Source organism: Scyliorhinus torazame, chromosome 15 (assembly GCF_047496885.1).
Source record: "Scyliorhinus torazame isolate Kashiwa2021f chromosome 15, sScyTor2.1, whole genome shotgun sequence".
NCBI lineage: Eukaryota > Metazoa > Chordata > Chondrichthyes > Carcharhiniformes > Scyliorhinidae > Scyliorhinus > Scyliorhinus torazame.
In genome coordinates this window covers 89,814,883-89,840,107 of record NC_092721.1, presented here as the reverse complement: position 1 = coordinate 89,840,107, position 25,225 = coordinate 89,814,883, and the positions used below count along the sequence as shown (strand labels likewise).

General features: G+C 45.4%; 1 protein-coding gene across 2 annotated transcripts in view; it reads right to left on the bottom strand.

The window, feature by feature from the left end:
• The window catches only part of mre11a (MRE11 homolog A, double strand break repair nuclease), a 117,937-nt gene that overhangs the window by 33,300 nt on the left and 59,412 nt on the right, over positions 1 to 25,225 (bottom strand). For both annotated transcript variants that reach the window (XM_072476417.1, XM_072476418.1), the window contains exon 13: positions 22,213 to 22,386. In XM_072476417.1, coding sequence (XP_072332518.1) covers positions 22,213 to 22,386 — 174 coding nt within the window. The remainder of the gene's footprint in view (positions 1 to 22,212; positions 22,387 to 25,225) is intronic.

Sequence of the window (25,225 nt, the reverse complement as noted above, 5' to 3'; positions counted from 1 at the left end):
TCCCAATAATGAACAAAGATCCCACCCTAGGCCAAATAACCACACAAAGTCTTCAGTCCTGTAATTTTTTCAAGTGCATACACTGCCTGTCGGGAAATGGAAAAATGTAAATGTTAGCACAGAGGACCCAAGGCTGCTCTCCTCTTTGAGAGCTGACTGGTGTGCATTTAACCGGAGGGTCACCACACCTCGGGTGAGGGGCAAGGTTGAGAAGGCAGGGAGGGCATGAATAACTTCAGCTGGTATGGGAATTGAACCCGTGCCGTTGGCATCACTTTGCATCACTAATCAGCCGTCCAGCCAACTGAACTAATCGGCTGGCAGTTGAACACCTACTGATATATTGCCCAAGTGTCATGTTTTCTTTCCATTGACATTGCAGAATTCCTTTCTTTTAAAAAAGGTTATTAGCCACTATGGATAATGTAACACATAAGCCACAATTTTCTCCAAATACAGAGAGATTGAAGTTATCGGAAATTACAACTCTGATCTTGCCATCAATTCAAACCCTCTCAAGCCACCATCTGGTGCAGAAACAAACTTCTTGTAACTATAGCATTCCATTGACCCCACGCTGAACTTCTGATCCTATAATGTCCAACATTCAGATCACAAAGTTCCAGTCCTGTAACATTGGTCACCTGCACTCCTACCCTAGTCTCTTGTAGCAGAAACGCTCATCCATAAATACTTACTCCAACTTTTTCCTGGCCAGCCTTATGTTACTCCCCTCCATAAATTTTAGCTCATTCAAAACTATTCTACTTTTATCCATGCTGCAGCAGTTACGACACTGAGGTAGGCACAGCAAAACAATCTTACAATAAAAACAGATTAAATCAAAGCCCTGCATTTGTGCCATGTTCAGTTGTAAGTGGTAGTGGAAAAGAACCAACCACAGAAGACTCCAAAAAATTCCCAACCCTCAATGATGGGGGGCCTTGGAATGTCAGTGCAAAAGGCAAAGCTGAAACATTGGCTCAGCCAAAAGTGCGATCTATCTCTGCCTTCTCCTGAGATTCCAACATCACAGATGCCAATCTTCAAAAAATTCAATTCACTCCACACTACATCAAGAAATGGCTGAAGCCACTGGGTACAGCAAAGTGTATAAGCCACGATAACATCCTGGTTGTCTGAATTGGTGTTCCAGAACTGGCCACACCCCTAGCCAAGTATTCCGGTGCAGTTCCCACCTACCCTAAATCTAGAAGATTACCTAGGGTATGTCCTGCCAACAAAACGACAAATCCAATTCGGCCAATTACTGCCTCAGAAATCTATTCTCAATCATCAACAAAGTGATGCAAGGTGTCATTGACAGTGCAGGAGTGTGGCACTTTCTCAGTAATAAGAACATAAGAACTAGGAACAGGAGTAGGCCATCTGGCCCCTCGAGCCTGCTCCGCCATTTAATGAGATCATGGCTGATCTTTGTGGACTCAGCTCCACTCTCTGGCCCGTACACCATATCCCCGAATCCCTTTATTCTTTAGAAAGGCATCTATCTTTTTCTTAAAAATGTTTAAAGAAGGAGCCTCAACTGCTTCACTGGGCAAGGAATTCCAGAGATTCACAACCCTTTGGGTGAAGAAGTTCCTCCTACACTCCGTCCTAAATCTACCTCCCCTTATTTTGAGACTATGCCCCCTAGTTCTGCTTTCCCCGACCAGTGGAAACAACCTGCCCGCATCCATCCTATCTATTCCCTTCATAATTTTATATGTCTCAATAAGATCCCCCCGCATCCTTCTAAACTCCAATGAGTACAGTTCCGTACAGTTCCAGTCTACTCAACCTCTCGTCATAATCTAATCCCCTCAACGCTGGGATCAACCTAGTGAATCTCCTCTGCACTCCCTCCAGTGCCAATATGTCCTTTCTCAGGTAAGGAGACCAAAACTGAACACAATACTCTAGATGCGGCCTCACCAATACCCTATACAATTGCAGCATAACCTCACTAGTCTTGAACTCCATCCCTCTAGCAATGAAAGACAAAACTCGATTAGCCTTCTTAATCACCTGTTGCACCTGCACACCAACTTTTTGTGACTCGTGCACCAGCACACCCAGGTCCTTCTGCACAGCAGCATGTTTTAACAGCTTACCGTTTAAATAATAATCCATTCTGCTGTTATTCCTCCCAAAATGGATAGCCTCACACTTGGCAACGTTGAATTCCATCTGCCAGACCCTAGCCCATTCACCTAACCTATCCAAATCCTTCTGCAGACTTCCGGTACCCTCTGCACTTTTTGCTTTACCACTCATCTTAGTGTCGTCTGCAAACTTTGACACATTGCACTTGGTCCCCAACTCCAAATCGTCTATGTAAATTGTGAACAACTGCGGGCCCAACACTGATCCTTGAGGGACCCCACTAGTTACAGGTTGCCAACCAGAGAAACACCCATTTATCCCCACTCTCTGCTTTCTGTTAGTTAACCAATCCTCTACCCATGCTACCACTTTACCCTCAATGCCATGCATCTTTAGTTTATGCAGCAACCTCTTGTGTGGCACCTTGTCAAAAGCTTTCTGGAAATCCAGATATACCACATCCATTGGCTCCCCGTTATCTACTGCACTGGTATGGCCTCAAAAAATTCTACCAAATTAGTCAGACATGACCTACCCTTTGTGAACCCATGCTGCGTCTGCCCAATGGGACAGTTTCCCTCCAGGTGCCCCGCTATTTCCTCCTTAATGATAGATTCCAGCATTTTCCCTACAACCGAAGTTAAGCTTACCGGCCTATAATTACCCGCTTTCTGCAGACCTCCTTTTTTAAACAGTGGTGTCACGTTTGCTGCTTTCCAATCCTCTGGGACTGACGAATGTGATATAAAATAGTTACTTTAGAGATACTAGTTAATGTAATGTAGAAATAAGCCACTTTGATTCTGGCAGTTAGGGACAAAGGGGTTTGAGACCGCATGGAAAAAGCAGGAAGAGGTGTGTCTATGAGAGTGATGCTGCATTGATAGGGGCCAGAGAAAGGGATTGGAAGTGAGCCAATCAGAATAGATTAAACAGGTCAGGAGGGACATAGGCTGACCTATGTCCGTCGAGTATGTGAAACTTGATACCATTTGAATTGATTTTGCAGAGATCCCTTTGTCTTTTAGTCAGTCGTTTTTCTGGGGTGTAAGAGGCTGGATGTCTTTTACGTTTCTGTAAGATGATTAAGCTTGCAAGCTAAATAAATAACTTCTTTTTACGTGCGAATCCGTCTCAACTTTTATTGAGGCCAGACTGACAGAGAAAGAAATTTGGGGATCTACATTTGGTGCCGAAACCCGGGATTTCTCAGGGCGATCCTGATCCAACTGCGAAATCAGAATTAGACTGATTATGAACAGGAGGATGGGGAACAAAGGGCCCTCAATGTAGAACTGGAAAACGACCAGCATTGATTGTTCCCCTCTTCTTATCGTCTGATTAGTCTGGTCACTCGCGGTTGGCACAGAAAGACCGCCTCGACGAAATCACAGGTCAGTCTGGGGATAAGCATTTTAATTGATGGGATTTCATAGAGTTAATTCGGCTGGGGCAGGCTGTATTGTTGATGTAACATTTAAGATAAATGGTTCAACTTTATTTGTGAGTTAATTCGGCTGGGGCAGGCTGTATTGTTGATGTAACATTTAAGATAAATGGTTCAACTTTAATTGTGAGTTAATTCGGCTGGGGTAGGCTGTACTGTTGATGTAACATTTAAAATATAAATGGTTCAACTGTATTTGTAAGTTAATTCGGTTGGGTTATGTTATGAGAGGTAGATGTAACATTAGAAATTGAAAAATGGTTCACCTCTATATGTCTGTGTGTTAAAAATATAGTTGATTAAGTTAAAGAATTTTCCTTGGACTGTAGTGGCGGAAAAACGCAGTTCCAAGGACTAGTTGAGATTATGGGAAATTCCTTGGATAGCACAAATGATCCAGGCATGCCACTGCAAATATTATGTGATAAGTATCCGGACAAAGCAAAGGACTTTAGAAAATTGTCAGCACAGTTAAGAACTAAAATGGGAGATGAATGGCCACTAGGGGGAACCAAAGACCTAGAAATGGTTAAGAAAATCCAGGGACAGATATGGAAAAAAAATCAAGGTATGAAAACTAAAGAATTAATTGGATTATGGAGGCAATATTGTCAAGAGGAAAAAGATAAGATTATGTTGTCCAGCTGGCAGGATAACGCCCTTAAAATGGGGATTTCAATTAGTGAACAGGGTAACCTAAAAACATTACAGATCTTGAAAAAGGAATGTGCATTTAAAAAAAGAGCAAATAGAGACAGGAAGGACCCGGGTCACACAAGAGGTGAACTACGTAGTTCAATGGCTGGCCTTGAATTGTCAGAAGAAGAAAAACTCAATAAGTCGGAAAAGTCAGTAGAAATTCCGTCTGCACCCATAGTATGGTCTGCGCTCATTCCAGAACCACCAGAGTACAATAATATATACCCAGCCATTGCTCCCCAGATTTCAAATATGCCAGAAACTCAAGCCCGTTTGGGTGATAGTGTGGGTCCTGATTTACCAACTTCACAACCGAAAGAGCAAAAGGAACTTTGTCCCACAAGCCCAGTTAGCTCTAGGACAAGATCTCGGACAGCAAGAGAGGGGCTTGAAGCTCACCAGAAACAATTAAGCATATCACCTAAGTCTCCCCAAACTAAGGAGAAATCACAAGAGTTGGGAACAAAGAAAGCTGAAACAACTTCGGTTGAAGAGAAAGAACTCCCCCTAGTGACAGGGAGAGACGTTGAAGTCTTGGAACAACCAGGGGAAATAGCTAGAGTGCCCCCTGGTGACATTCGGAGACAGTTACCGATTAGGAAGATGCGAAACCCCGATCCAGGGACTGCGGCTGCAAACCCCACAATAGACGTTTACTTCCCATGGACACCCAGTGAGATGATGGCTATTATGACTACAATCCCAGATAGGAAAAAATCTCCTGTGTGGATTCATTGAGAACTACTATCTCAATTTATCAAGCTGATTCAAGGGACCTCTGGGCCCTAGTCCAGCAGATTTTAACCCCAGCAGAGTACCGCAATTATCTTAACCACCTGAATTATGCTAGTCATGCCGCACTCCAGCAGGCCTATGCGTTAGACGACGATAGAAAGACACAGATCTTAAATGCGTTGAATAGCACATTTCAAAGGCCCATAAATCTTTCTGTTATCTTAGACCTAAAACCTAAGAAGACTGAAGAGCCAGAGGAATTTCTGGGGCGTTTTAATGAAATCTACCGGGGGCAGTCAGGCGATTTGCTGTATCAAAATGGTCAGAATTCCCCTCAATACTGTGCTATGTTAATGCATTGCCTACCACCTTCTGTGGTTACTGCTGTGAAATGTAATAACATGAATTGGACGGAGAACGACCCTTCCCAGATGGCAAGGGCAGTCAGATTTTACTGGAAGGAGGGTGTAGGCCAAGAAGGAGGCTCAGTTACAAAGGTTAAGACTGAGTATGTAATGAAAAAGGATGATCTGCGACCCCAACAAGCGGCAGAAATGGTAGTTTACCAGCAGGAGCCCCAATATAGTGACTTTGGGTGGGTGGATCAGCGAAGAGGAGGATACCAAACCCACCCAAAGGGACCCTCACCCCATTTTTATGGTCCACTGAACGAATCAACAGCTCTACAACCGCAGCCCCCTCTGAGGGGCCATTGGTCTACTGGAAGACGAGGCCGGGGCAGAAATAGAGGGAGCAATGCATGTTTTAATTGCGGCCGTGTAGATCACTGGCAACAGGAATGCCCCTTTAAAAGACAGACAGTAGAAGGAGATTATCCGACCCAAAGGAGAGGGTACCCACCAAGGGGAGGACAGATGAGATACACTGACTTCTCCCAGGAAAACCCTTTCCCAACACAGGATTGACTAGCTAATTTAGCCATAAGGACTCTCCAATCCGACAGGGAACCTATTATCTCTTTGCAGATAGGAGATCAACATCACTCATTTGTAATCGACACAGGGGCAGCGATGTCTTCTGTGCAATCAACACTTAAATTACCACTATCCGACCACACGCAGCAATTATCAGGGTTCCAAGGACAGGTGTGTGAGTATCCTATTTCTGAACCTGTGACAGTCACTTACGAGAATACGTCTGCAGAACATCAGTTTGTAGTGACTACTGGATTGGACTGTAACTTGTTGGCCCGAGATTTACTGTGTATCTTCCAGCTACAGCTAGAATGCGGAGATGAGGGGGTAACGGTTACATCATGGAGGATGAGACAACAGTGCTATATTTCTATCACCCCCCAGTGGTGGACGTTAGACGTTGAACAGTCACTGCATCACGTTACCCTGGCCTATGACAGAACTGGACGAAACAGGGAGTTGGAGGACAAATACCGGCCATTACTTGAGACCGAATGGCCAGTCAAGGTTACAGCCACAGTCACGGGAAAAGAAGGTACAGCCGATTTTGTTACAATATCACCACATTTATGGCCACAGTCAGCTTCGGTAAGCCCTCATATTACACGTCAGGTCCATGACCAGTACCATGCCAGGGATATGGGACGAATGGTCAGGAGGGCAGTGGATCATTCAGATCCAACAGACTACGCACTTCAAGCCATGCCAGACGGCACTACCATAAAATATTTTGAGGTCCCTGAAACGATTAACACTCGACTGCAGCATCACAGGGGACATGATGTGTTGGAATATGTCAATCCACAGGTCTGGGCGGAATACCCATCACAAGTGGGAAAGACAAATGTTACACCTATCAAGGTAATGATTAAGGATCATGCAAAGCTACCTTCCATTCGGCAATACCCCCTGAAATCTCAAGCTGCTCCATCAATAGATAAATTAATTCAAGAACTGTTGAAACAGGGTATTTTGGTCCCTTGCCAATCAGAATGTAACACCCCCATACTTGCTGTGCCTAAACCAGCCAAACCAGACCAGTACCGATTAGTACAGGATTTACGTTCAATTAATGCCATCGCACAGCCGTTACATGCTCTCGTCCCTAACCCTGCCCACATACTGGCTCAAATTCCAGCACAAGCCCGGGTCTTCGCCGTAATTGACCTTCAGCACGCCTTCTTTGCCCTCCCACTTGCGACTGAAAGTCAATATTTGTTTGCCTTCACTTACAATGGGCAGCAGTATACCTGGACCCGACTGCCACAGGGGTTCGTCAATTCACCTACACTCTTCTCCAGATGTTTGCAGACCCAACTCCAGGCCTTGACATTGGAGCATGGTTCCACTCTAGTGCAGTATGTAGATGACATATTGGTGGCAAGTCCTGACGAGCCCAGTAATAGGGATGATGTGATCCAATTATTGAACCACCTATCCTCGTTGGGTTATGTTGTTTCACAAGCAAAGGTCTTGGTGGCTCAGAGAAAAGTTAAGTTCTTAGGAGTTTTACTTACAGCCACAGAAAGAAGTCTCGACCCCAGTAGGATTGAACCAATATGCCAATTCCCCGCCCCTACAATAGCCAAGGAGGTTCGTCATTGGCTGGGTATGGTGAATTATTGTCGGCAGTGGATACCAAACATCGCTGTCTATACAAAGCTGCTGACACCTTACACGAGTAAAGAGGGAAACTTTACTCTCACCACCGAGGCACTCGAGGCCTTCCGTTGCCTGAAGCAGGCCTTGCTACAAGCACCGGCCCTCGGTAGGCCCCTATACGACCGACCATTCCAGATATACTGTACTGTTCTGGAAGGATGTTCAACAGCGGTACTCAGTCAGCAACATGGGGACAAGCACCGGCCCGTAGCATATTACTCTTCCAAACTCGACCCAGTGGTGTTGGGCCACCCTGTTTGCACCCAGACCTTGGCAGCGATATACAATAGTTTGCAGGCTGCTGCCAACATCACTCTAGAACATAGAACATAGAACATAGAAAATACAGCACAGAACAGGCCCTTCGGCCCACGATGTTGTGCCGAACCTTTGTCCTAGATTAATCATAGATTATCATTGAATTTACAGTGCAGAAGGAGGCCATTCGGCCCTTTGAGTCTGCACCGGCTCTTGGAAAGAGCACCCTACCCAAACTCAACACCTTCACCCAACACCAAGGGCAATTTGGACATTAAGGGCAATTTATCATTGGCCAATTCACCTAACCTGCACATCTTTGGATTGTGGGAGGAAACCGGAGCACCCGGAGGAAACCCACGCAGACACGGGGAGGACGTGCAGACTCCGCACAGTCAGTGACCCAAGCCGGAATCGAACCTGGGACCCTGGAGCTGTGAAGCAATTGTGCTATCCACAATGCTACCGTGCTGCCCTTGAGAACAAATAAATCTACACTATATCATTTAACCGTAATCCATGTACCTATCCAATAGCTGCTTGAAGGTCCCTAATGTTTCCGACTCAACTACTTCCACAGGCAGTGCATTCCATGCCCCCACTACTCTCTGGGTAAAGAACCTACCTCTGATATCCCTCCTATATCTTCCACCTTTCACCTTAAATTTATGTCCCCTTGTAATGGTTTGTTCCACCCGGGGGAAAAGTCTCTGACTGTCTACTCTATCTATTCCCCTGATCATCTTATAAACCTCTATCAAGTCGCCCCTCATCCTTCTCCGTTCTAATGAGAAAAGGCCTAGCACCCTCAACCTTTCCTCGTAAGACCTACTCTCCATTCCAGGCAACATCCTGGTAAATCTTCTTTGCACCTTTTCCAAAGCTTCCACATCCTTCCTAAAATGAGGCGACCAGAACTGTACACAGTACTCCAAATGTGGCCTTACCAAAGTTTTGTACAGCTGCATCATCACCTCACGGCTCTTAAATTCAATCCCTCTGTTAATGAACGCGAGCACACCATAGGCCTTCTTCACAGCTCTATCCACTTGAGTGGCAACTTTCAAAGATGTATGAACATAGACCCCAAGATCTCTCTGCTCCTCCACATTGCCAAGAACTCTACCGTTAACCCTGTATTCCGCATTCATATTTGTCCTTCCAAAATGGACAACCTCACACTTTTCAGGGTTAAACTCCATCTGCCACTTCTCAGCCCAGCTCTGCATCCTATCTATGTCTCTTTGCAGCCGACAACAGCCCTCCTTACTATCCACAACTCCACCAATCTTCGTATCATCTGCAAATTTACTGACCCACCCTTCAACTCCCTCATCCAAGTCATTAATGAAAATCACAAACAGCAGAGGACCCAGAACTGATCCCTGCGGTACGCCACTGGTAACTGGGATCCAGGCTGAATATTTGCCATCCACCACCACTCTCTGACTTCTATCGGTTAGCCAGTTCGTTATCCAACTGGCCAAATTTCCCACTATCCCATGCCTCCTTACTTTCTGCATAAGCCTACCATGGGGAACTTTATCAAATGCCTTACTAAAATCCATGTACACTACATCCACTGCTTTACCTTCATCCACATGCTTGGTCACCTCCTCAAAGAATTCAATAAGATTTGTAAGGCAAGACCTACCCCTCACAAATCCGTGCTGACTATCCCTAATCAAGCAGTGTCTTTCCAGATGCTCAGAAATCCTATCCTTCAGTACCCTTTCCATTACTTTGCCTACCACCGAAGTAAGACTAACTGGCCTGTAATTCCCAGGGTTATCCCTAGTCCCTTTTTTGAACAGGGGCACGACATTCGCCACTCTCCAATCCCCTGGTACCACCCCTGTTGACAGTGAGGACGAAAAGATCATTGCCAACGGCTCTGCAATTTCATCTCTTGCTTCCCATAGAATCCTTGGATATATCCCGTCAGGCCCGGGGGACTTGTCTATCCTCAAGTTTTTCAAAATGCCCAACACATCTTCCTTCCTAACAAGTATTTCCTCGAGCTTACCAATCTGTTTCACACTGTCCTCTCCAACAATATCGCCCCTCTCATTTGTAAATACAGAAGAAAAGTACTCGTTCAAGACCTCTCCTATCTCTTCAGACTCAATACACAATCTCCCGCTACTGTCCTTGATCGGACCTACCCTCGCTCTAGTCATTCTCATATTTCTCACATATGTGTAAAAGGCCTTGGGGTTTTCCTTGATCCTACCCGCCAAAGATTGTTCATGCCCTCTCTTAGCTCTCCTAATCCCTTTCTTCAGTTCCCTCCTGGCTATCTTGTATCCCTCCAATGCCCTGTCTGAACCTTGTTTCCTCAGCCTTACATAAGTCACCTTTTTCCTCTTAACAAGACATTCAACCTCTCTTGTCAACCATGGTTCCCTCACTCGACCATCTCTTCCCTGCCTGACAGGGACATACATATCAAGGACACGTAGCACCTGTTCCTTGAACAAGTTCCACATTTCATTTGTGTCCTTCCCTGCCAGCCTATGTTCCCAACTTATGCACTTCAATTCTTGTCTGACAACATCGTATTTACCCTTCCCCCAATTGTAAACCTTGCCCTGTTGCACGTACCTATCCCTCTCCATTACTAAAGTGAAAGTCACAGAATTGTGGTCACTATCTCCAAAATGCTCCCCCACTAACAAATCTATCACTTGCCCTGGCTCATTACCCAGTACTAAATCCAATATTGCCCCTCCTCTGGTCGGACAGTCTACATACTGCGTTAGAAAAGCTTCCTGGACACACTGCACAAACACCACCCCATCAAAACTATTTGATCTAAAGAGTTTCCACTCAATATTTGGGAAGTTAAAGTCGCCCATGACTACTACCCTATGACTTCTGCACCTTTCCAAAATCTGTTTCCCAATCTGTTCCTCCACATCTCTGCTACTATTGGGGGGCCTATAGAAAACTCCTAACAAGGTGACTGCTCCTTTCCTATTTCTGACTTCAACCCATACTACCTCAGTAGGCTGATACTCCTCGAACTGCCTTTCTGCAGCTGTTATACTATCTCTAATTAATAATGCCACCCCCCCACCTCTTTTACCACCCTCCCTAATCTTATTGAAACATCTATAACCAGGGACCTCCAACAACCATTTCTGCCCCTCTTCTATCCAAGTTTCCGTGATGGCCACCACATCGTAGTCCCAAGTACCGATCCATGCCTTAAGTTCACCCACCTTATTCCTGATGCTTCTTGCGTTGAAGTATACACACTTCAACCCCTCTCCGTGCCTGCAAGTACTCTCCTTTGTCAGTGTTCCCTTCCCCACTGCCTCATTACACGCTTTCGCGTCCTGAATATCGGCTACCTTAGTTGCTGGACTACAAATCCGGTTCCCATTCCCCTGCCAAATTAGTTTAAACCCTCCCGAAGAGTACTAGAAAACCTCCCTCCCAGGATATTGGTGCCCCTCTGGTTCAGATGCAACCCGTCCTGCTTGTACAGGTCCCACCTTCCCCAGAATGTGCTCCAATTATCCAAATACCTGAAGCCCTCCCTCCTACACCATTCCTGCAGCCACGTGTTCAACTGCACTCTCTCCCTATTCCTAGCCTCGCTATCACGTGGCACCGGCAACAAACCAGAGATGACAACTCTGTCTGTCCTGGCTTTTAACTTCCAGCCTAACTCCCTAAACTTGTTTATTACCTCCACACCCCTTTTCCTACCTATGTCGTTGGTACCAATGTGCACCACGACTTCTGGCTGCTCACCCTCCCCCTTAAGGATCCTGAAGACACGATCCGAGACATCCTTGGCCCTGGCACCCGGATGCAACATACCTTCCGGGAGTCTCGCTCGCGACCACAGAATCTCCTATCTATTCCCCTAACCATTGAATCTCCTACAACTATTGCTTTACTATTCTCCCCCCTTCCCTTCTGAGCCCCAGAGCCAGACTCAGTGCCAGAGACCTGGCCGCTAGGGCCTTCCCCCGGTAGGTCATCCCCCCCAACAGCATCCAAAACGGTATACTTGTTTTGAAGGGGAACGGCCACGAGGGATCCCTGCACTTTCTGCCTGTTTGTTTTTTTCCCCCTGACTGTAACCCAGCTATTCTTGTCCTGTACCTTGGGTGTGGTTACCTCCTTGTAACTCTTCTCAATCACCCCCTCTGCCTCCCGGATGATCCGAAGTTCATCCAGCTTCAGCTCCAGTTCCCTAACACGGTCTTTGAGGAGCTGAAGTTGGGTGCACTTCCCGCAGGTATAGTCAGCGGGGACACCGGTGGTATCCCTCACCACCCACATCCTACAGGAGGAGCATGTAACTGGCCTAGCCTCCATCCCCTCTTACCTGACAGAATATAGCTGCCCTGTGGACTAACTAGATCTCCGCCCACCGACCCTGCTCCCAGTCAGCTACACTTTCTGTAAACTCCTGGCTCTCTTCGCACTCTTTGCGGAAATGTCGGAAACAAAATGAAAGGAGCGCCTTACTCCCTCCTCACCTAACTCCCTTGGTCACCAAACTCTCACTATCACACTCAAATGCACCAAATTCAGCACTCAGTGCAAAACTCTACAACAGGATATTACGGTGTATAGCTCCCACTCGGTAATCGCACTATTGGGGCAACTGCAGACTCAGCATCTTACCGCAGCTCGTCAGAATAGGTATGAAATATACCTTTTGAACAATCCACGTCTGACATTTAAATATTGTACCACTATCAATCCAGCCTGTTTTCTTAGCGGTCCCCCTGTCCATGAGGATGCGCCTGGTCACGACTGTTTAGCCTTGATTCAGGAAACTACAACAATATGGGACGATCTGAGTGATATTCCGTTAGAACAACCTGACATGATTATGTATGTTGATGGCAGTGCATTAGTAAGCCCCACTGGCCGGAGACTGTCCGGTTATGCAATCATAGATCAGGATGGTCTGATTCTAGAAGCGGCAGCTTTCCAGACCCCTTACTCAGCACAACAAGCCGAACTTTTTGCCCTCACCCGTGCATGTATAGTTGGGGGAGATCGCCGGGTAAATATCTACACGGACTCCCGATATGCTTTCGGGGTAGTTCATGACTTCGGACAACTCTGGAAGAATAGGGGATTCCTTACCTCGGCAGGCACAGAAATATCCAACCGGAGTTTAGTTAATGACCTACTGCAGGCCCTCCTTATGCCAGCGCAGATTTCCGTTATTAAATGCGCTGCCCACACGAATGGTACAACCCCAGTTGACGTTGGTAATGAACGAGCAGATCATGCAGCGTGCACAGCCGCACAAATTCAGCAAGTGATGGTGCCTAAAATGTTAAGTCAGACTAAACGATCTACTATGAATATGTCTGCTTCTGACAAGCCAATGCCAACCATCCAAGACGTCATAAGGTTACAGGAGGACGCTCCTGAGAGTGATAAACAAATGTGGAAACGGTTAGGTTGTACATATGATTCTGTTTCCTCTTTATGGACCACGCCTGCACATCAGACTTGTATGTCTGATGTACTGGCTTTATGGGTCATCGAATGTGTACACTTTGCAACTCATTGTGGGGCTCGAGGGACTAGTGATTTGTTGCTGGACACTTGGTGGCACCCTAAAATGCAGGGGTTGGCCCAAAGTATCAGTAATCGGTGTTTGATTTGTCAGCAATATAACACCGGAAAAGGTATCCCTTGTGGGAAGGGGCAAACCCCGTTGCCCAGTGGTCCCTTTGAGACGCTCCAAATGGATTACATTGAGTTGGAAAGGTGTCAATGTTACAAATATGTTTTGGTCATTGTGGATGTGTTCAGCAGATGGGTCGAGGCGTATCCGACTATCGATAATAAAGCTGCTACTGTGGTTAAAGTCTTGATGAGGGAAATCATTCCCCGGTACGGTATACCAGCTCAGTTAAGTTCTGATAATGGGCCTAATTTTATTGGACAAATTAACAAGGAGTTTTGCTCCCAGTTGGGCATACGCCAGCAGTTACACTGTGCTTACAGACCGCAGGCAGCCGGGTTGGTTGAGAGACACAATCAGACCCTCAAAACTAAATTGGCTAAATTAAGAGCAGACACGGGACTGACATGGCTTAAGTTGCTCCCCGTTGCCCTCTTCCAGCTGCGGGTTACACCTGCGGGACCAGCCCGGCTCTCTCCCGCCGAGATTCTTTATGGCAGGCCTCTTAGAACTCCTTGGAGCCTGCAGGTTCCCAGACGGGTTCAGTTTCATCAGATGACTGAAGAAATTACCACCTATGTTCTAGCCCTTACGCAAGTGCTCAAGGAACTCCATGGCCAAGTCCGCGCGGCTCACGAGCCATTGCCCCCAGTACCTAGCTCACTTTCAGTCCAGCCCGGTAGTTATGTCATGGTCAAAAATTGGACTAGGAAGGGGTCGGAGCCACGATGGGACGGGCCCTTCCAAGTTCTCCTTACCACCCCCACAGCAGTTAAAGTGGAGGGGCGAGGTGCTTGGGTCCACCTACATCACTGTAAATTGAGTCCATCTCCACTACTGTAAAAGGTCGGATACTAACCTGCCTCCCTTCTCCAGTGCTATTTTCCAGGTGTGGAGCATGATGGAGTGGCTACGCATCGTCTGTCTGATATTTGGCCTCACTTCGCTTGGCGTGTTATTGGCGATGGACATGGAAAAGGGGAATATTATGTATCTGTGTAGCCCCAACCAATCTACAAGGATACATCACCTATGCACAGGTGATGTTCTTCACTGCCCCCATATACGAGGACATGGTATCGACTCATGGAAGGTCATCAAAGTTAAGGAAAATGCGGGAGTCATGAAGCAGCTGCACCGGTCCCGGCGATGGGAAGGGAACATTATATGGACATTGCCTTGTTTTTGGAATACATGTAAATTTGATTTTGGATGTGTTAAAAGTGGTACAATAAAGGTAACATCAGGCTGTCAGAAGAGTGTAGGAAGAGACCATGAGAAAGAGAAAGGGACTAGAGAGAGGACGGGGCGTGTGAGGAGGGAAGTACAGCTAGAACGTAGGTTACCGGGAGATACACTTAAGTTAATTAAAGGCCAAACTGAGGAAAACCTGGGTAATATGAATCTCTTCTACCAGATTTACCACCGCTTGTATGGCCACGGACGGGTTGTCTGCTACCCGAACCCCGCAGCGGTGTCTAGGTTATTTTCTGTTTCACCGCTTTGGGGCACTCCCCAAACGGTGGTTCATTGTCAGCATTCCGAACCACTGCCCGAGCAAGTCACTCTTCCTTACGATCCGGATTCAGCACCACCGGCTATTTGCCTTCCCCTTCCTCGGGATAATTCCCATTCACAGTACGATAGGCTGCGACGGTGGAGGGCGTACATACCTAGCCACTTCACTCCATTAGGGATTCCCGGTCGTACGAGAATTGCTTCAGCAGTGAAGGATATGGCTGTTTGCTGGTAGAGGTGGACACAAATATAACATGTCTGTTTCCCACCTGTACGGACAGGAGGTGCCATATCACCCAGGCGTCTGGCCAATGCGTTTGTTACAACATCACTTGCGTTCCATTGAACGCCGGCCTCCAGCTCCTCTGTGGCTGGGCGAATGTCTCTCATATCACTGTTGGGACTAGGGCTTTCCGCATTGCTGGGCGGCCCGAATGGGCATTTCAAAATTGGATAAACTGGGCTACTGGGGGGTCCTTACGCAACCGATATGCTGATTGTGATGCTAGTCTCCACACGGAACAAGGATACTACTTTTTATTTAATAGTACGGCGACCAACGTTTTGTCACCCCCATTTCCCCGCCGAATTGCTATAGGGACTCTAGTCCCTACCACATTCCCCTGCCCTTCGGCGTGGAACCTGCATAATCAGTTAGCACGCCGGGCAGTCTCTGCTGAATTTTGCGAGAACTGGAAAAAACCTCAGGTTCTTGCACCCAACCGGGGCCACTCAGCCGGGTGGGGCATTCTGAGCGTATTGACACTGGGAGGTGTGGGGGGTTCCTTGGCTGTTAGTGATCGGAATTATTTTATTTGCGGCCTTACCATCTTGGGAAATGAAACCTTGGGAGCCCTCGGGGCAATAACTAAGGAGTTGTCTCAGCTACGGTTGTTTGCAATGCAGAACCGGTATGCTCTTGACTATCTTCTGGCCCGTGAGGGTGGGGTATGCGCCATAGTACAGGGCAAGTGTATTATGGGGGTTCAGGACTTGACCGCTAACATCACTAAATTTATGGATCGCATACGGGATCACTTGGACGGGATGCAGGATCCTGGCTCTTGGGGTAACTGGGGATTTGGAGGATGGAAGGACTGGTTGATAAATATGGCCATGTATCTAGTGGTAGCTATCGGCTGCATCTTTGTGGGCCTGGCCATCCTTAAATGTGTGATGGGTAGAATGCGGGGTGCACTAGATCAGATCACCGCCCCAATCACCGAGAAAAAAAATTTAACTGTTAAAATCCATGAGGGTGAGGCAGATGAAGGGGGGCTAAGACAGGAATTGGAAATGCAGCGACGGATCTTTTTAGATGAGGAACCGTAGCTATGGATTGGATAGTTCGGTTATCATGGAATGATAAAAGGAAGGAATGACGAATGTGATATAAAATAGTTACTTTAGAGATACTAGTTAATGTAATGTAGAAATAAGCCACTTTGATTCTGGCAGTTAGGGACAAAGGGGTTTGAGACCGCATGGAAAAAGCAGGAAGAGGTGTGTCTATGAGAGTGATGCTGCATTGATAGGGGCCAGAGAAAGGGATTGGAAGTGAGCCAATCAGAATAGATTAAACAGGTCAGGAGGGACATAGGCTGACCTATGTCCGTCGAGTATGTGAAACTTGATACCATTTGAATTGATTTTGCAGAGATCCCTTTGTCTTTTAGTCAGTCGTTTTTCTGGGGTGTAAGAGGCTGGATGTCTTTTACGTTTCTGTAAGATGATTAAGCTTGCAAGCTAAATAAATAACTTCTTTTTACGTGCGAATCCGTCTCAACTTTTATTGAGGCCAGACTGACAGAGAAAGAAATTTGGGGATCTACAGGACCACCCCAGAGTCTAGTGAATTTTGATAAATTATCACTAGTGCGTTTACAATTTCCCTAGCCATCTCTTTTAACACTCTGGGATGCATCCCATCAGGGCAAGGAGACTTGTCTACCTTTAGCCCCATTAGCTTGCCCAATACTGCCTCCTTAGTAGCCCCATTAGCTTGCCCAATACTGCCTCCTTAGTGATTACAATCATCTCAAGGTCCTCACCTATCATATCCTTATTTCCATCAGTCACTGGCATGTTATTTGTGTCCTCCACTGTGAAGACTGGTCCAAAAAACCTGTTCAGCTCCTCAGCCATTTCCCCGTCTCCTATTATTAAATCTCCCTTCTCATCTTCCAAAGGACCAATATTTACCTTAGCCACTCTTTTTTGTCTTATATATTTGTAGAAGCTTTTACTATCTGCTTTTATGTTCTGAGCCAGTTTACTTTCATAGTCTACCTTACTCTTCTTTATGGCTTTTTTAGTAGCTTTCTGTTGTCCCCTAAAGACTTCCCAGTCCTCTAGTCTCCCACTAATTTTTGCCACTTTGTATGTTTTTTCCTTCAATTTGATACTCTCCTTCACCTCCTTAGATATCCACGGTCGATTTTTCCCCTTTCTACCGTCTTTCTTTTTTGTCAGTATGAACCTTTTCTGAACACTGTGAAAGATCGCTCGGAAGATTCTCCACTGTTCCTCAACTGCTTCACCATGAAGTCTTTGCTCCCAGTCTACCTTAGCTAGGTCTTCTCTCATCCCATTGTAATCGCCTTTGTTTAAGCACAAAACACTAGTGTTTGATTTTACCTTGTCATCCTCCAACTGTATTTTAAATTCCACCATATTGTGGTCGCTCCTTCCAAGAGGATCCCGAACTATGAGATCATTAATCAATCCTGCCTCATTACACAGGACCAGATCTAGGACCGCTTGTTCCCTTGTAGGTTCCATTACATACTGTTCCAGGAAATTATCCCGGGCACATTCTATAAACTCCTCCTCAAGGCTGCCTTTACCAACCTGGTTAAACCAATCGATATGCAGATTAAAATCTTCCATGATAACCGCTGTACCATTTTACATGCATCCGTTATTTCTTTGCTTATTGCCTGCCCTACCATCCTGTTACTATTTGGTGGCCTATAGACTACTCCTATCAGTGACCTTTTCGCCTTACTATTCCTGATTTCCACCCAAATTGATTCAACCTTGACCTCCATAGCACCAATATCATCCCTTACTATTGCCCGGATGCCATCCTTAAACAACAAAGCTACACCACCGCCCTTACCGTCCATTCTATCCTTTCGTATAGTCTGATACCCTTGGATATTTAACTCCCAGTCGTGACCATCTTTTAACCATGTTTCAGTAATGGCCACCAAATCATAGTCATAGAAATCATAGAAATCATAGAATTTACAGTGCAGAAGGAGGCCATTCGGCCCATCGAGTCTGCACCGGCTCTTGGAAAGAGCACCCTACCCAAAGTCAACACCTCCACCCTATCCCCATAACCCAGTAACCCCACCCAACACTAAGGGCAATTTTGGACACTAAGGGCAATTTATCATGGCCAATCCACCTAACCTGCACATCTTTGGACTGTGGGAGGAAACCGGAGCACCCGGAGGAAACCCACGCACACACGGGGAGGACGTGCAGACTCCGCACAGACAGTGACCCAAGCCGGAATCGAACCTGGGACCCTGGAGCTGTGAAGCAATTGTGCTATCCACAAGGCTACCGTGCTGCCCTTGATTCACGATGATTTGCGCCATCAACTCATTTACCTTATTTCGTATACTACGAACATTCAGGTAAAGTACACTTATGCTGTTTTTTATGTCTTTGTTATGAATCCTAACACCTTGATCAGTAACTTTTCGCAATTTATTTTTCCTCTTACCCTTTCTCCTAATTTTCCTTGTCTTTGAACCCATATCTCTACATAATAACCTGTCACGTAACCTGCTGCCTTGATCTCCATTAACCATTATACTGTCCATAGCTTTACACTTCCCTTCCCCCCAACTTGCTAGTTTAAAGTCCTTGTGACCAACCTATTTATCCTATTCGCTAGAACACTGGTCCCAGAATGGTTCAGGTGAAGACCGTCCCAACGGTACAGGTCCCTCCTGCCCCAGTACTGATGCCAACGCCCCATGAAATGGAATCCCTCTTTCCCACACCACTCCTTTAGCCACGTGTTAACTTCTCTAATTTTCTCAACCCTATGCCAATTGGCACGTGGCTCGGGTAGTAATCCAGAGATTATAACCCTGGAGGACCTGCTCTTTAATTTAGTCCCTAGTGTTTGATAATCCCCAAACAGGTCCTCTTTCCTAGTCTTACCTATGTTGTTAGTCCCAACGTGGACCACAACAACTGGATCCTCTAACCAATCACTAATGCTCAGTTTTGTTCCACTTGGCAGACTCCGCTCTAGATCTTATTACAGCCTTGGACCAAACAGGAACATGATCAGAACACAAGGAAAGAATTAAGAGTGGCTTCCTTGACATCCAGGCCACATTTGACAGAGTATGGCATCAAGGAGCACTAGCAGAACTGAAGTCAACAGGAATCAGTGGAAAAGCCCTCCACTGTTTAGAGTATTACCTTGCACAAAGGAAGGTGGTTGTAGGCGTTGGGGGCCAGTAATCAAAGTCCCAGGACATTGCTGCAGAAGTTCCATGGGTAGTGTCCTAGGCCCAACTATCTTCAGCAAATCTTCACTGATGATCACCCCGCTGGAAACAGAAGAATGGATGTTCGCTGATGAAGGCAGTATTCAGTACCATTTGCAACTCCTTGGATACTGCAGAGCCCAAGCCCAAATGCAGCAAGATCTGAAAACTTTCAGAGGGGGCACTGCTGCCTCAAGGTGCCGAAGACCCGGGTTCAATCCCGGCCCCGGGTCAATGTCCATGTGGAGTTTGCACATTCTCCCCCTTGTTATGGGCCAGGGTTTAGAGAACCCCAAAGTGCATCACGGAGTTCATCTGACCTACAACGTTTAATAGATTATGGTATGGGAAGCACACGGCCCACTCTACAGGTGTGGTAATCAAAATTAAAAAATCAAAAAAGTATTTTTTAAAGCATTCTATGAATTCAAGTTAACCTTTTTAAAACATACAGCGAACATCTTCGCAACCACCAATTCAAATACAACCCCCAAAGAATACAACACTAAGTAATTCTTAATAAATTCCCAAACAACATCCAGAAGGCAAAAGAAAACCTTTTAACAGAAGCACATCAGGTTTAAATTCACTACTAAGAACATTTATAATTTTGAATTCACCAAATGATCAAGAGATAATATTTTCATGGCAGAGAGAACAACAGTACACCTGCTTTGTCTGGTTCAGCTCCAACACTGAAACAAAACCAAAGAAAACACAGACACACCCAAGCTTTTCTCAAAGTGAAACTAAAAAGCAGAGCCAGAGCTCAGCTCCACCCACACTCTGACATCACTGCAGTAACATGAGCAGCCAAACATTTCTTAAAGTGACATTCTCATGACACTGTGTATCCGTGGGTATCACCCCCACAACCCAAAGATGTGCAGTGTAGGTGGAATGGCTACGCTAAATTGCCCCTTAATTGGAAAAAAAAAGAATACGGCACCTTAAATTTTAAAAAATGAATAACATTCAGGTTTGGGCTGATAACTGGCATTTAATATTCGCACCAGACAAGTGTCAGGCAATGAATTTCATCTCCAACAAGTGAGAATCTAACCATCTCCCTTTGAGATTCATTGGTATTACCAATGCCGAATCTCCCATCAGCATCCTGGGGTTACAATTGACCAACATCTAAATGGACCAGCCATTTAGATACTATAGTTGCAAGAATAGGTCTCTAACACTCCACAGCTTGTCCACCATTTACAAGGCTCAAGTCAGGAATGTGATGGAATACTCTCCACTTGCCTGGATGAGTACAGCTCCAACAACACTTAAGAAGTTTGACACCAAAGGACAAATTTACCATTTGATTGGCTTCCTATTCATCACCGTAAACATTCACTCCCTCACCACTGGAGCACAGCAAAATCATCACGCAAAACTGCCTCCCATCCACCGACTCTGTCTATGCCTCCTGCTGTCTTGGGAAAGCGGGAAGTATAATCAAAGACCCCTCCCACCTGGGTTATTCTCTCTTCCAGTCTCTTCCATCGGGCCGGAGATATTAAAGTCTGAGAAAACGCACGAACAGGTTGAAAAACAGCTTCTTCCCCACTGTTACCAGACTCCTGAATGACCCTCTTATGGACTGAACTGACCTCTCTGCACATCTTCTCCACTGAGTAGCACTACACTCCGTATGCTTTACCCGATGCCTGCGTCTATGTATTTACATTGTGTCTTTATGGATGTCCTATCTTTTTTTCATGCATGGAACTATGTGTCTGGACTGCATGCAGAACAATACTTTTCACTGTAGCTCGATACCCGTGACAATGAATCAAATCCAATCCACAGTGGCAGCAGTATGTACCATCTACAACTGCAACAATTAGCCACGGCTCCTTTAACAGCATCTTCCAAACTCAAGACCACTATCTCTTAGAAGGACAAGACAGCAGAAGCACGGGAACACCACCATCTGCAAGTTCCCCTCCAAGCAACACACCATCCTGATTTTGAACTATTTCAATTTTCCTTCGCTGTCACTGGGTCAAAAAACCTGGAACTCCCTTCTTAACAGCACCATGCTCACCATATGGACTACAGGAGTTCAAGAAGACAGCTGACCATCAGCTCCTCAAGAGCAATGGGGGATTGGCAATAGATTTTGGGCTTGCCGCGACACATACATCCTATGAATTATTTTTTTTTCCAATGATAACCACTTTCTTACTAACCTATATAGGCTTCTAGCCTCCAATATCTCAAAATTATAATTCTGACAATTAAAATAATTTCATAAGCTTACTGCTCCCTTTTGAGCTTTGTAACCTCCTCCAGTCCTACTAAGCTCTGTTTCCAAACTCTTCTTTCCTCATGTGAACCTCCACCCACCAACCCTGTTCCCTTTATCCCTTTTTGACAATCTGATTTCTGTCGCACAAGTCCTACACTCTGGAATTCTCTCCCTAAATCCCTGAGGCCTCATCATGACCCTCACCTCCTTTAAGGCCATTTAAAACTGTTTTCTATTTACCCCCGCTACTATCTCCTATGGTTCGGCCTTTATTTATTTTGATTGCACATTTGTGAAGTCCCTTGGAATATTTTTCCAAGTTAAAGTTGTTGTATTGACCAGTGCAATGTTTTCCTGAAAGTTAGTATTTCATTTGCAGATATTTGTTGTAAAGCTTTACCGTTAATTACCTCTTCATCAATTTTGTCTTCAGTGACATCAATTTGTCGCTCTTTCAAAAACCGCTGCGTCTTTTCCAGTTGAAATTTTACCAGCTCATCGATAGCATCTTTTTCTTCCTTGTCAACAAACTCTTGCACAGCTTCCCCCATCCCTCTTTCAGTCAAGAGTGATAACCGGACACTCTATAGAGAAAAAAACAACATCTTAGTATTTCCAATCTATACATATTTTATAAAGAAACCTTGGGTGGATTCCCATTAAGCAACTGGAAATGTCACAGAATGGGGTGGGACTACCATCCATCTGCCCCTCCTGTAGAACTGCTGCTCTCCCTTGGTGGAAACTAAACATTTGCACAGGACAGGTTTGAAGCAATATTACTACTGATAGGATCAGAGCTGGGACAAAGGGAAACACTGTTGTGCACATGGCAACCAAAGGCAATATGCTTTGTGAAATGCTGAAAGCACTCTCTGGGGAGTGAAATTCTGGACAGTGATTGAAGGGAATACCCTCACGGAGCTCAGCAGCAAATGCATTAATGCATCAGTAGTCTTACTACTCACGGAAATAAGGAAGGATGGTCCATCTCCTAGAAGCTAGAGAGAAGTATAGGAGATGGTACTCTGAAGGGAAGTGACCGAGGCAGTCAGTGCTAACTTCACCTCAATATACTGTCACACAATGCCTAAAGATGTTTAATGACCTTACAAGGGTGGCCAATATCGGTAAAGCCACAGGTCCCCACAAAAATCCTGTAAGGCTGACAGACATGACTCACTTTCATGGCCACCATAACCTCAGTGTGGATACCTGAACTAAAACTCAAACACATGATGGGAGCTAAAGTGTCAAAGGAGGCAACTATAGTTAATATACACCTGAAAACAGTAGCACCATGCATGCATCTTGAAAAAGCACATTCGGTTGCAAACCAAATTTCGATCAGAGATTTTTCTCTTTGTAAAGGGAAAGGGGATCAAGGCAGGAGAATCGGGATGGGGAACACATCATCCATGATCGAATGGCAGAGCAGACTCGATGGGCTGAATGGCCTAATTCTGCTCCTATATCGTATGGTCATCTAAATCAACAGCAATGAACAAACACAGAGGACAGGAATAACCACCATCAAAACAATGAGTGTACACAAGGAGGTAGCAGTGTAACCACTGCAGAGGCACAGTAGAGATGCAGTAGATGGGGAAACAGCTTCCAAACAAGTTGGTTTGATGCAGACAGTTGCTGTAAAGCTCCGTTATTTATCTGCAACATTATCAAAATGGCAGGCAAGAGTCAAAGTAATTTCCTTTCTTGACCAAATGAGGGGATCTCATGAATAAGATGATGTGTATTCAGAAGGGAAGTCATGTCCAAGCTTCAAACTCTGTTGTGATATGTCATGTACTCAAAAAGCAGCTCCGAAACATCCACCTCATGAGGATCGAGTTAACAAGATAGATGAAATAGCAACAAGTATTAGGCAGCAGGGAGATCAAATTGTTGTTTCACGAAGCATCAAGAAATCACTTCTTGCGGTTACACAGGCTAGGGACTCCAAACGCCTGGACTCCAGTCTTCAAAAACCTGTAAGGGAGCACTTAAGTGCAGACAGTGAGAACAGTTGCAACATGTAGTGAGGGTAGATCACCATCTTGTCACGGTGAAGATGCTTGTGCATTCTGATAATCCTTTGAACGATGCTGTGGAGGGCTCCTTGTTCTTGGTAGAGCCACCCATGGCTGCAAGGCAGAAGGAGGTGCCAGACAAAGTGCGATCCAAAATGTTTTCAATATCAGAACCAGCAAAAGAAGATTTCCAACTCTGCCTGCAAAGGCAGAAGGCGGCTGTCACAGCAACATGGTCCCAGACATCGTGGTTTTACAAGTCACTGAAAAATGACTTCCAATCTGTCACGGTTAGGTGGACAAAAACAGCACCCTAAGATAAACAAAGTCACTTGCAAGCTTCTACCAGGGCCTATCTGCCAAGTCCTGTGGCAAAGGAGGATTGGTGACAGGGGCAAGGCTGAGAACATGGGAGTCCTTGGTCAAGAATTTGCACACAGATGACAGATGCATAAAGGTTGCTGGACAGCAAATGGGGAGGGGTTTAGAAAAGATGCCGTAAAAATAGCATGTCCCACTTCTGGCTGAGAACCACACAGCAAGGTCACCATGGGGTCAAAGAAAGAAAACTCTAAATTTTGAAACTAGGAATGTTAGAACACTCATGGATAATCTCAAGGGCAACCATCCCAAAACAATTACAATCTTATCACATGAACTATTAAGACTCCAAAATAACATCCTGCCGTCACGAAGAACCACTTCTCTGGGAAGAGGTAGCTGAAGGAACAAACAATGGATACATCTTTTACTAGAAAAGAAAGCAAACCTGGAATCTGCAGAACTGCTTTTGCTATCTGGAATAGTATCTCTAATGCATTGCAGGAACTCCCCAATTGGAGAAATGAAAGACATGTGACACCACGGGCACGATTTAATGGAACAGTTTCTCATTTCAGGTGGGCTTGGCTGGGAGTTTCTCCCTGGCTCTATCAGCGAGTATCCCACTGCTATCTAAACACTTAGTCACTTTTCCAAGCAAGAGAGGAATTCCAAATGCAGCTGTTATGGCGAGGCGTTTACAGAACCCCAAAATGGAGTATCATGGAGTTCAACCAACCTCTCCTTTTAATGTATTTGTTGCTTTTCCTAGCACACAGCTTTTTCCCTAGGTGTTGGATTACAATTATGGACACGTGGGTTTTTTAACACAAAACACTGTTTATTTGACAAACTCAACTTAACATCTTAAATAAACATTGGATCTCTTAACACCCATTTCTTCAAAGATAACTCAGAAAATATTGCAACAGTAAGTAACTCCTTAAACTGTTCCTTCAAACTTCCAAGAGACTTAACACCTTTAAACAAAAGCACATCAGGTTAAAGGCTTTACTTTAAATCACCCAAATGATCCAGAGATAGTCTTTCATGGTAGAGATACAGCTCACTG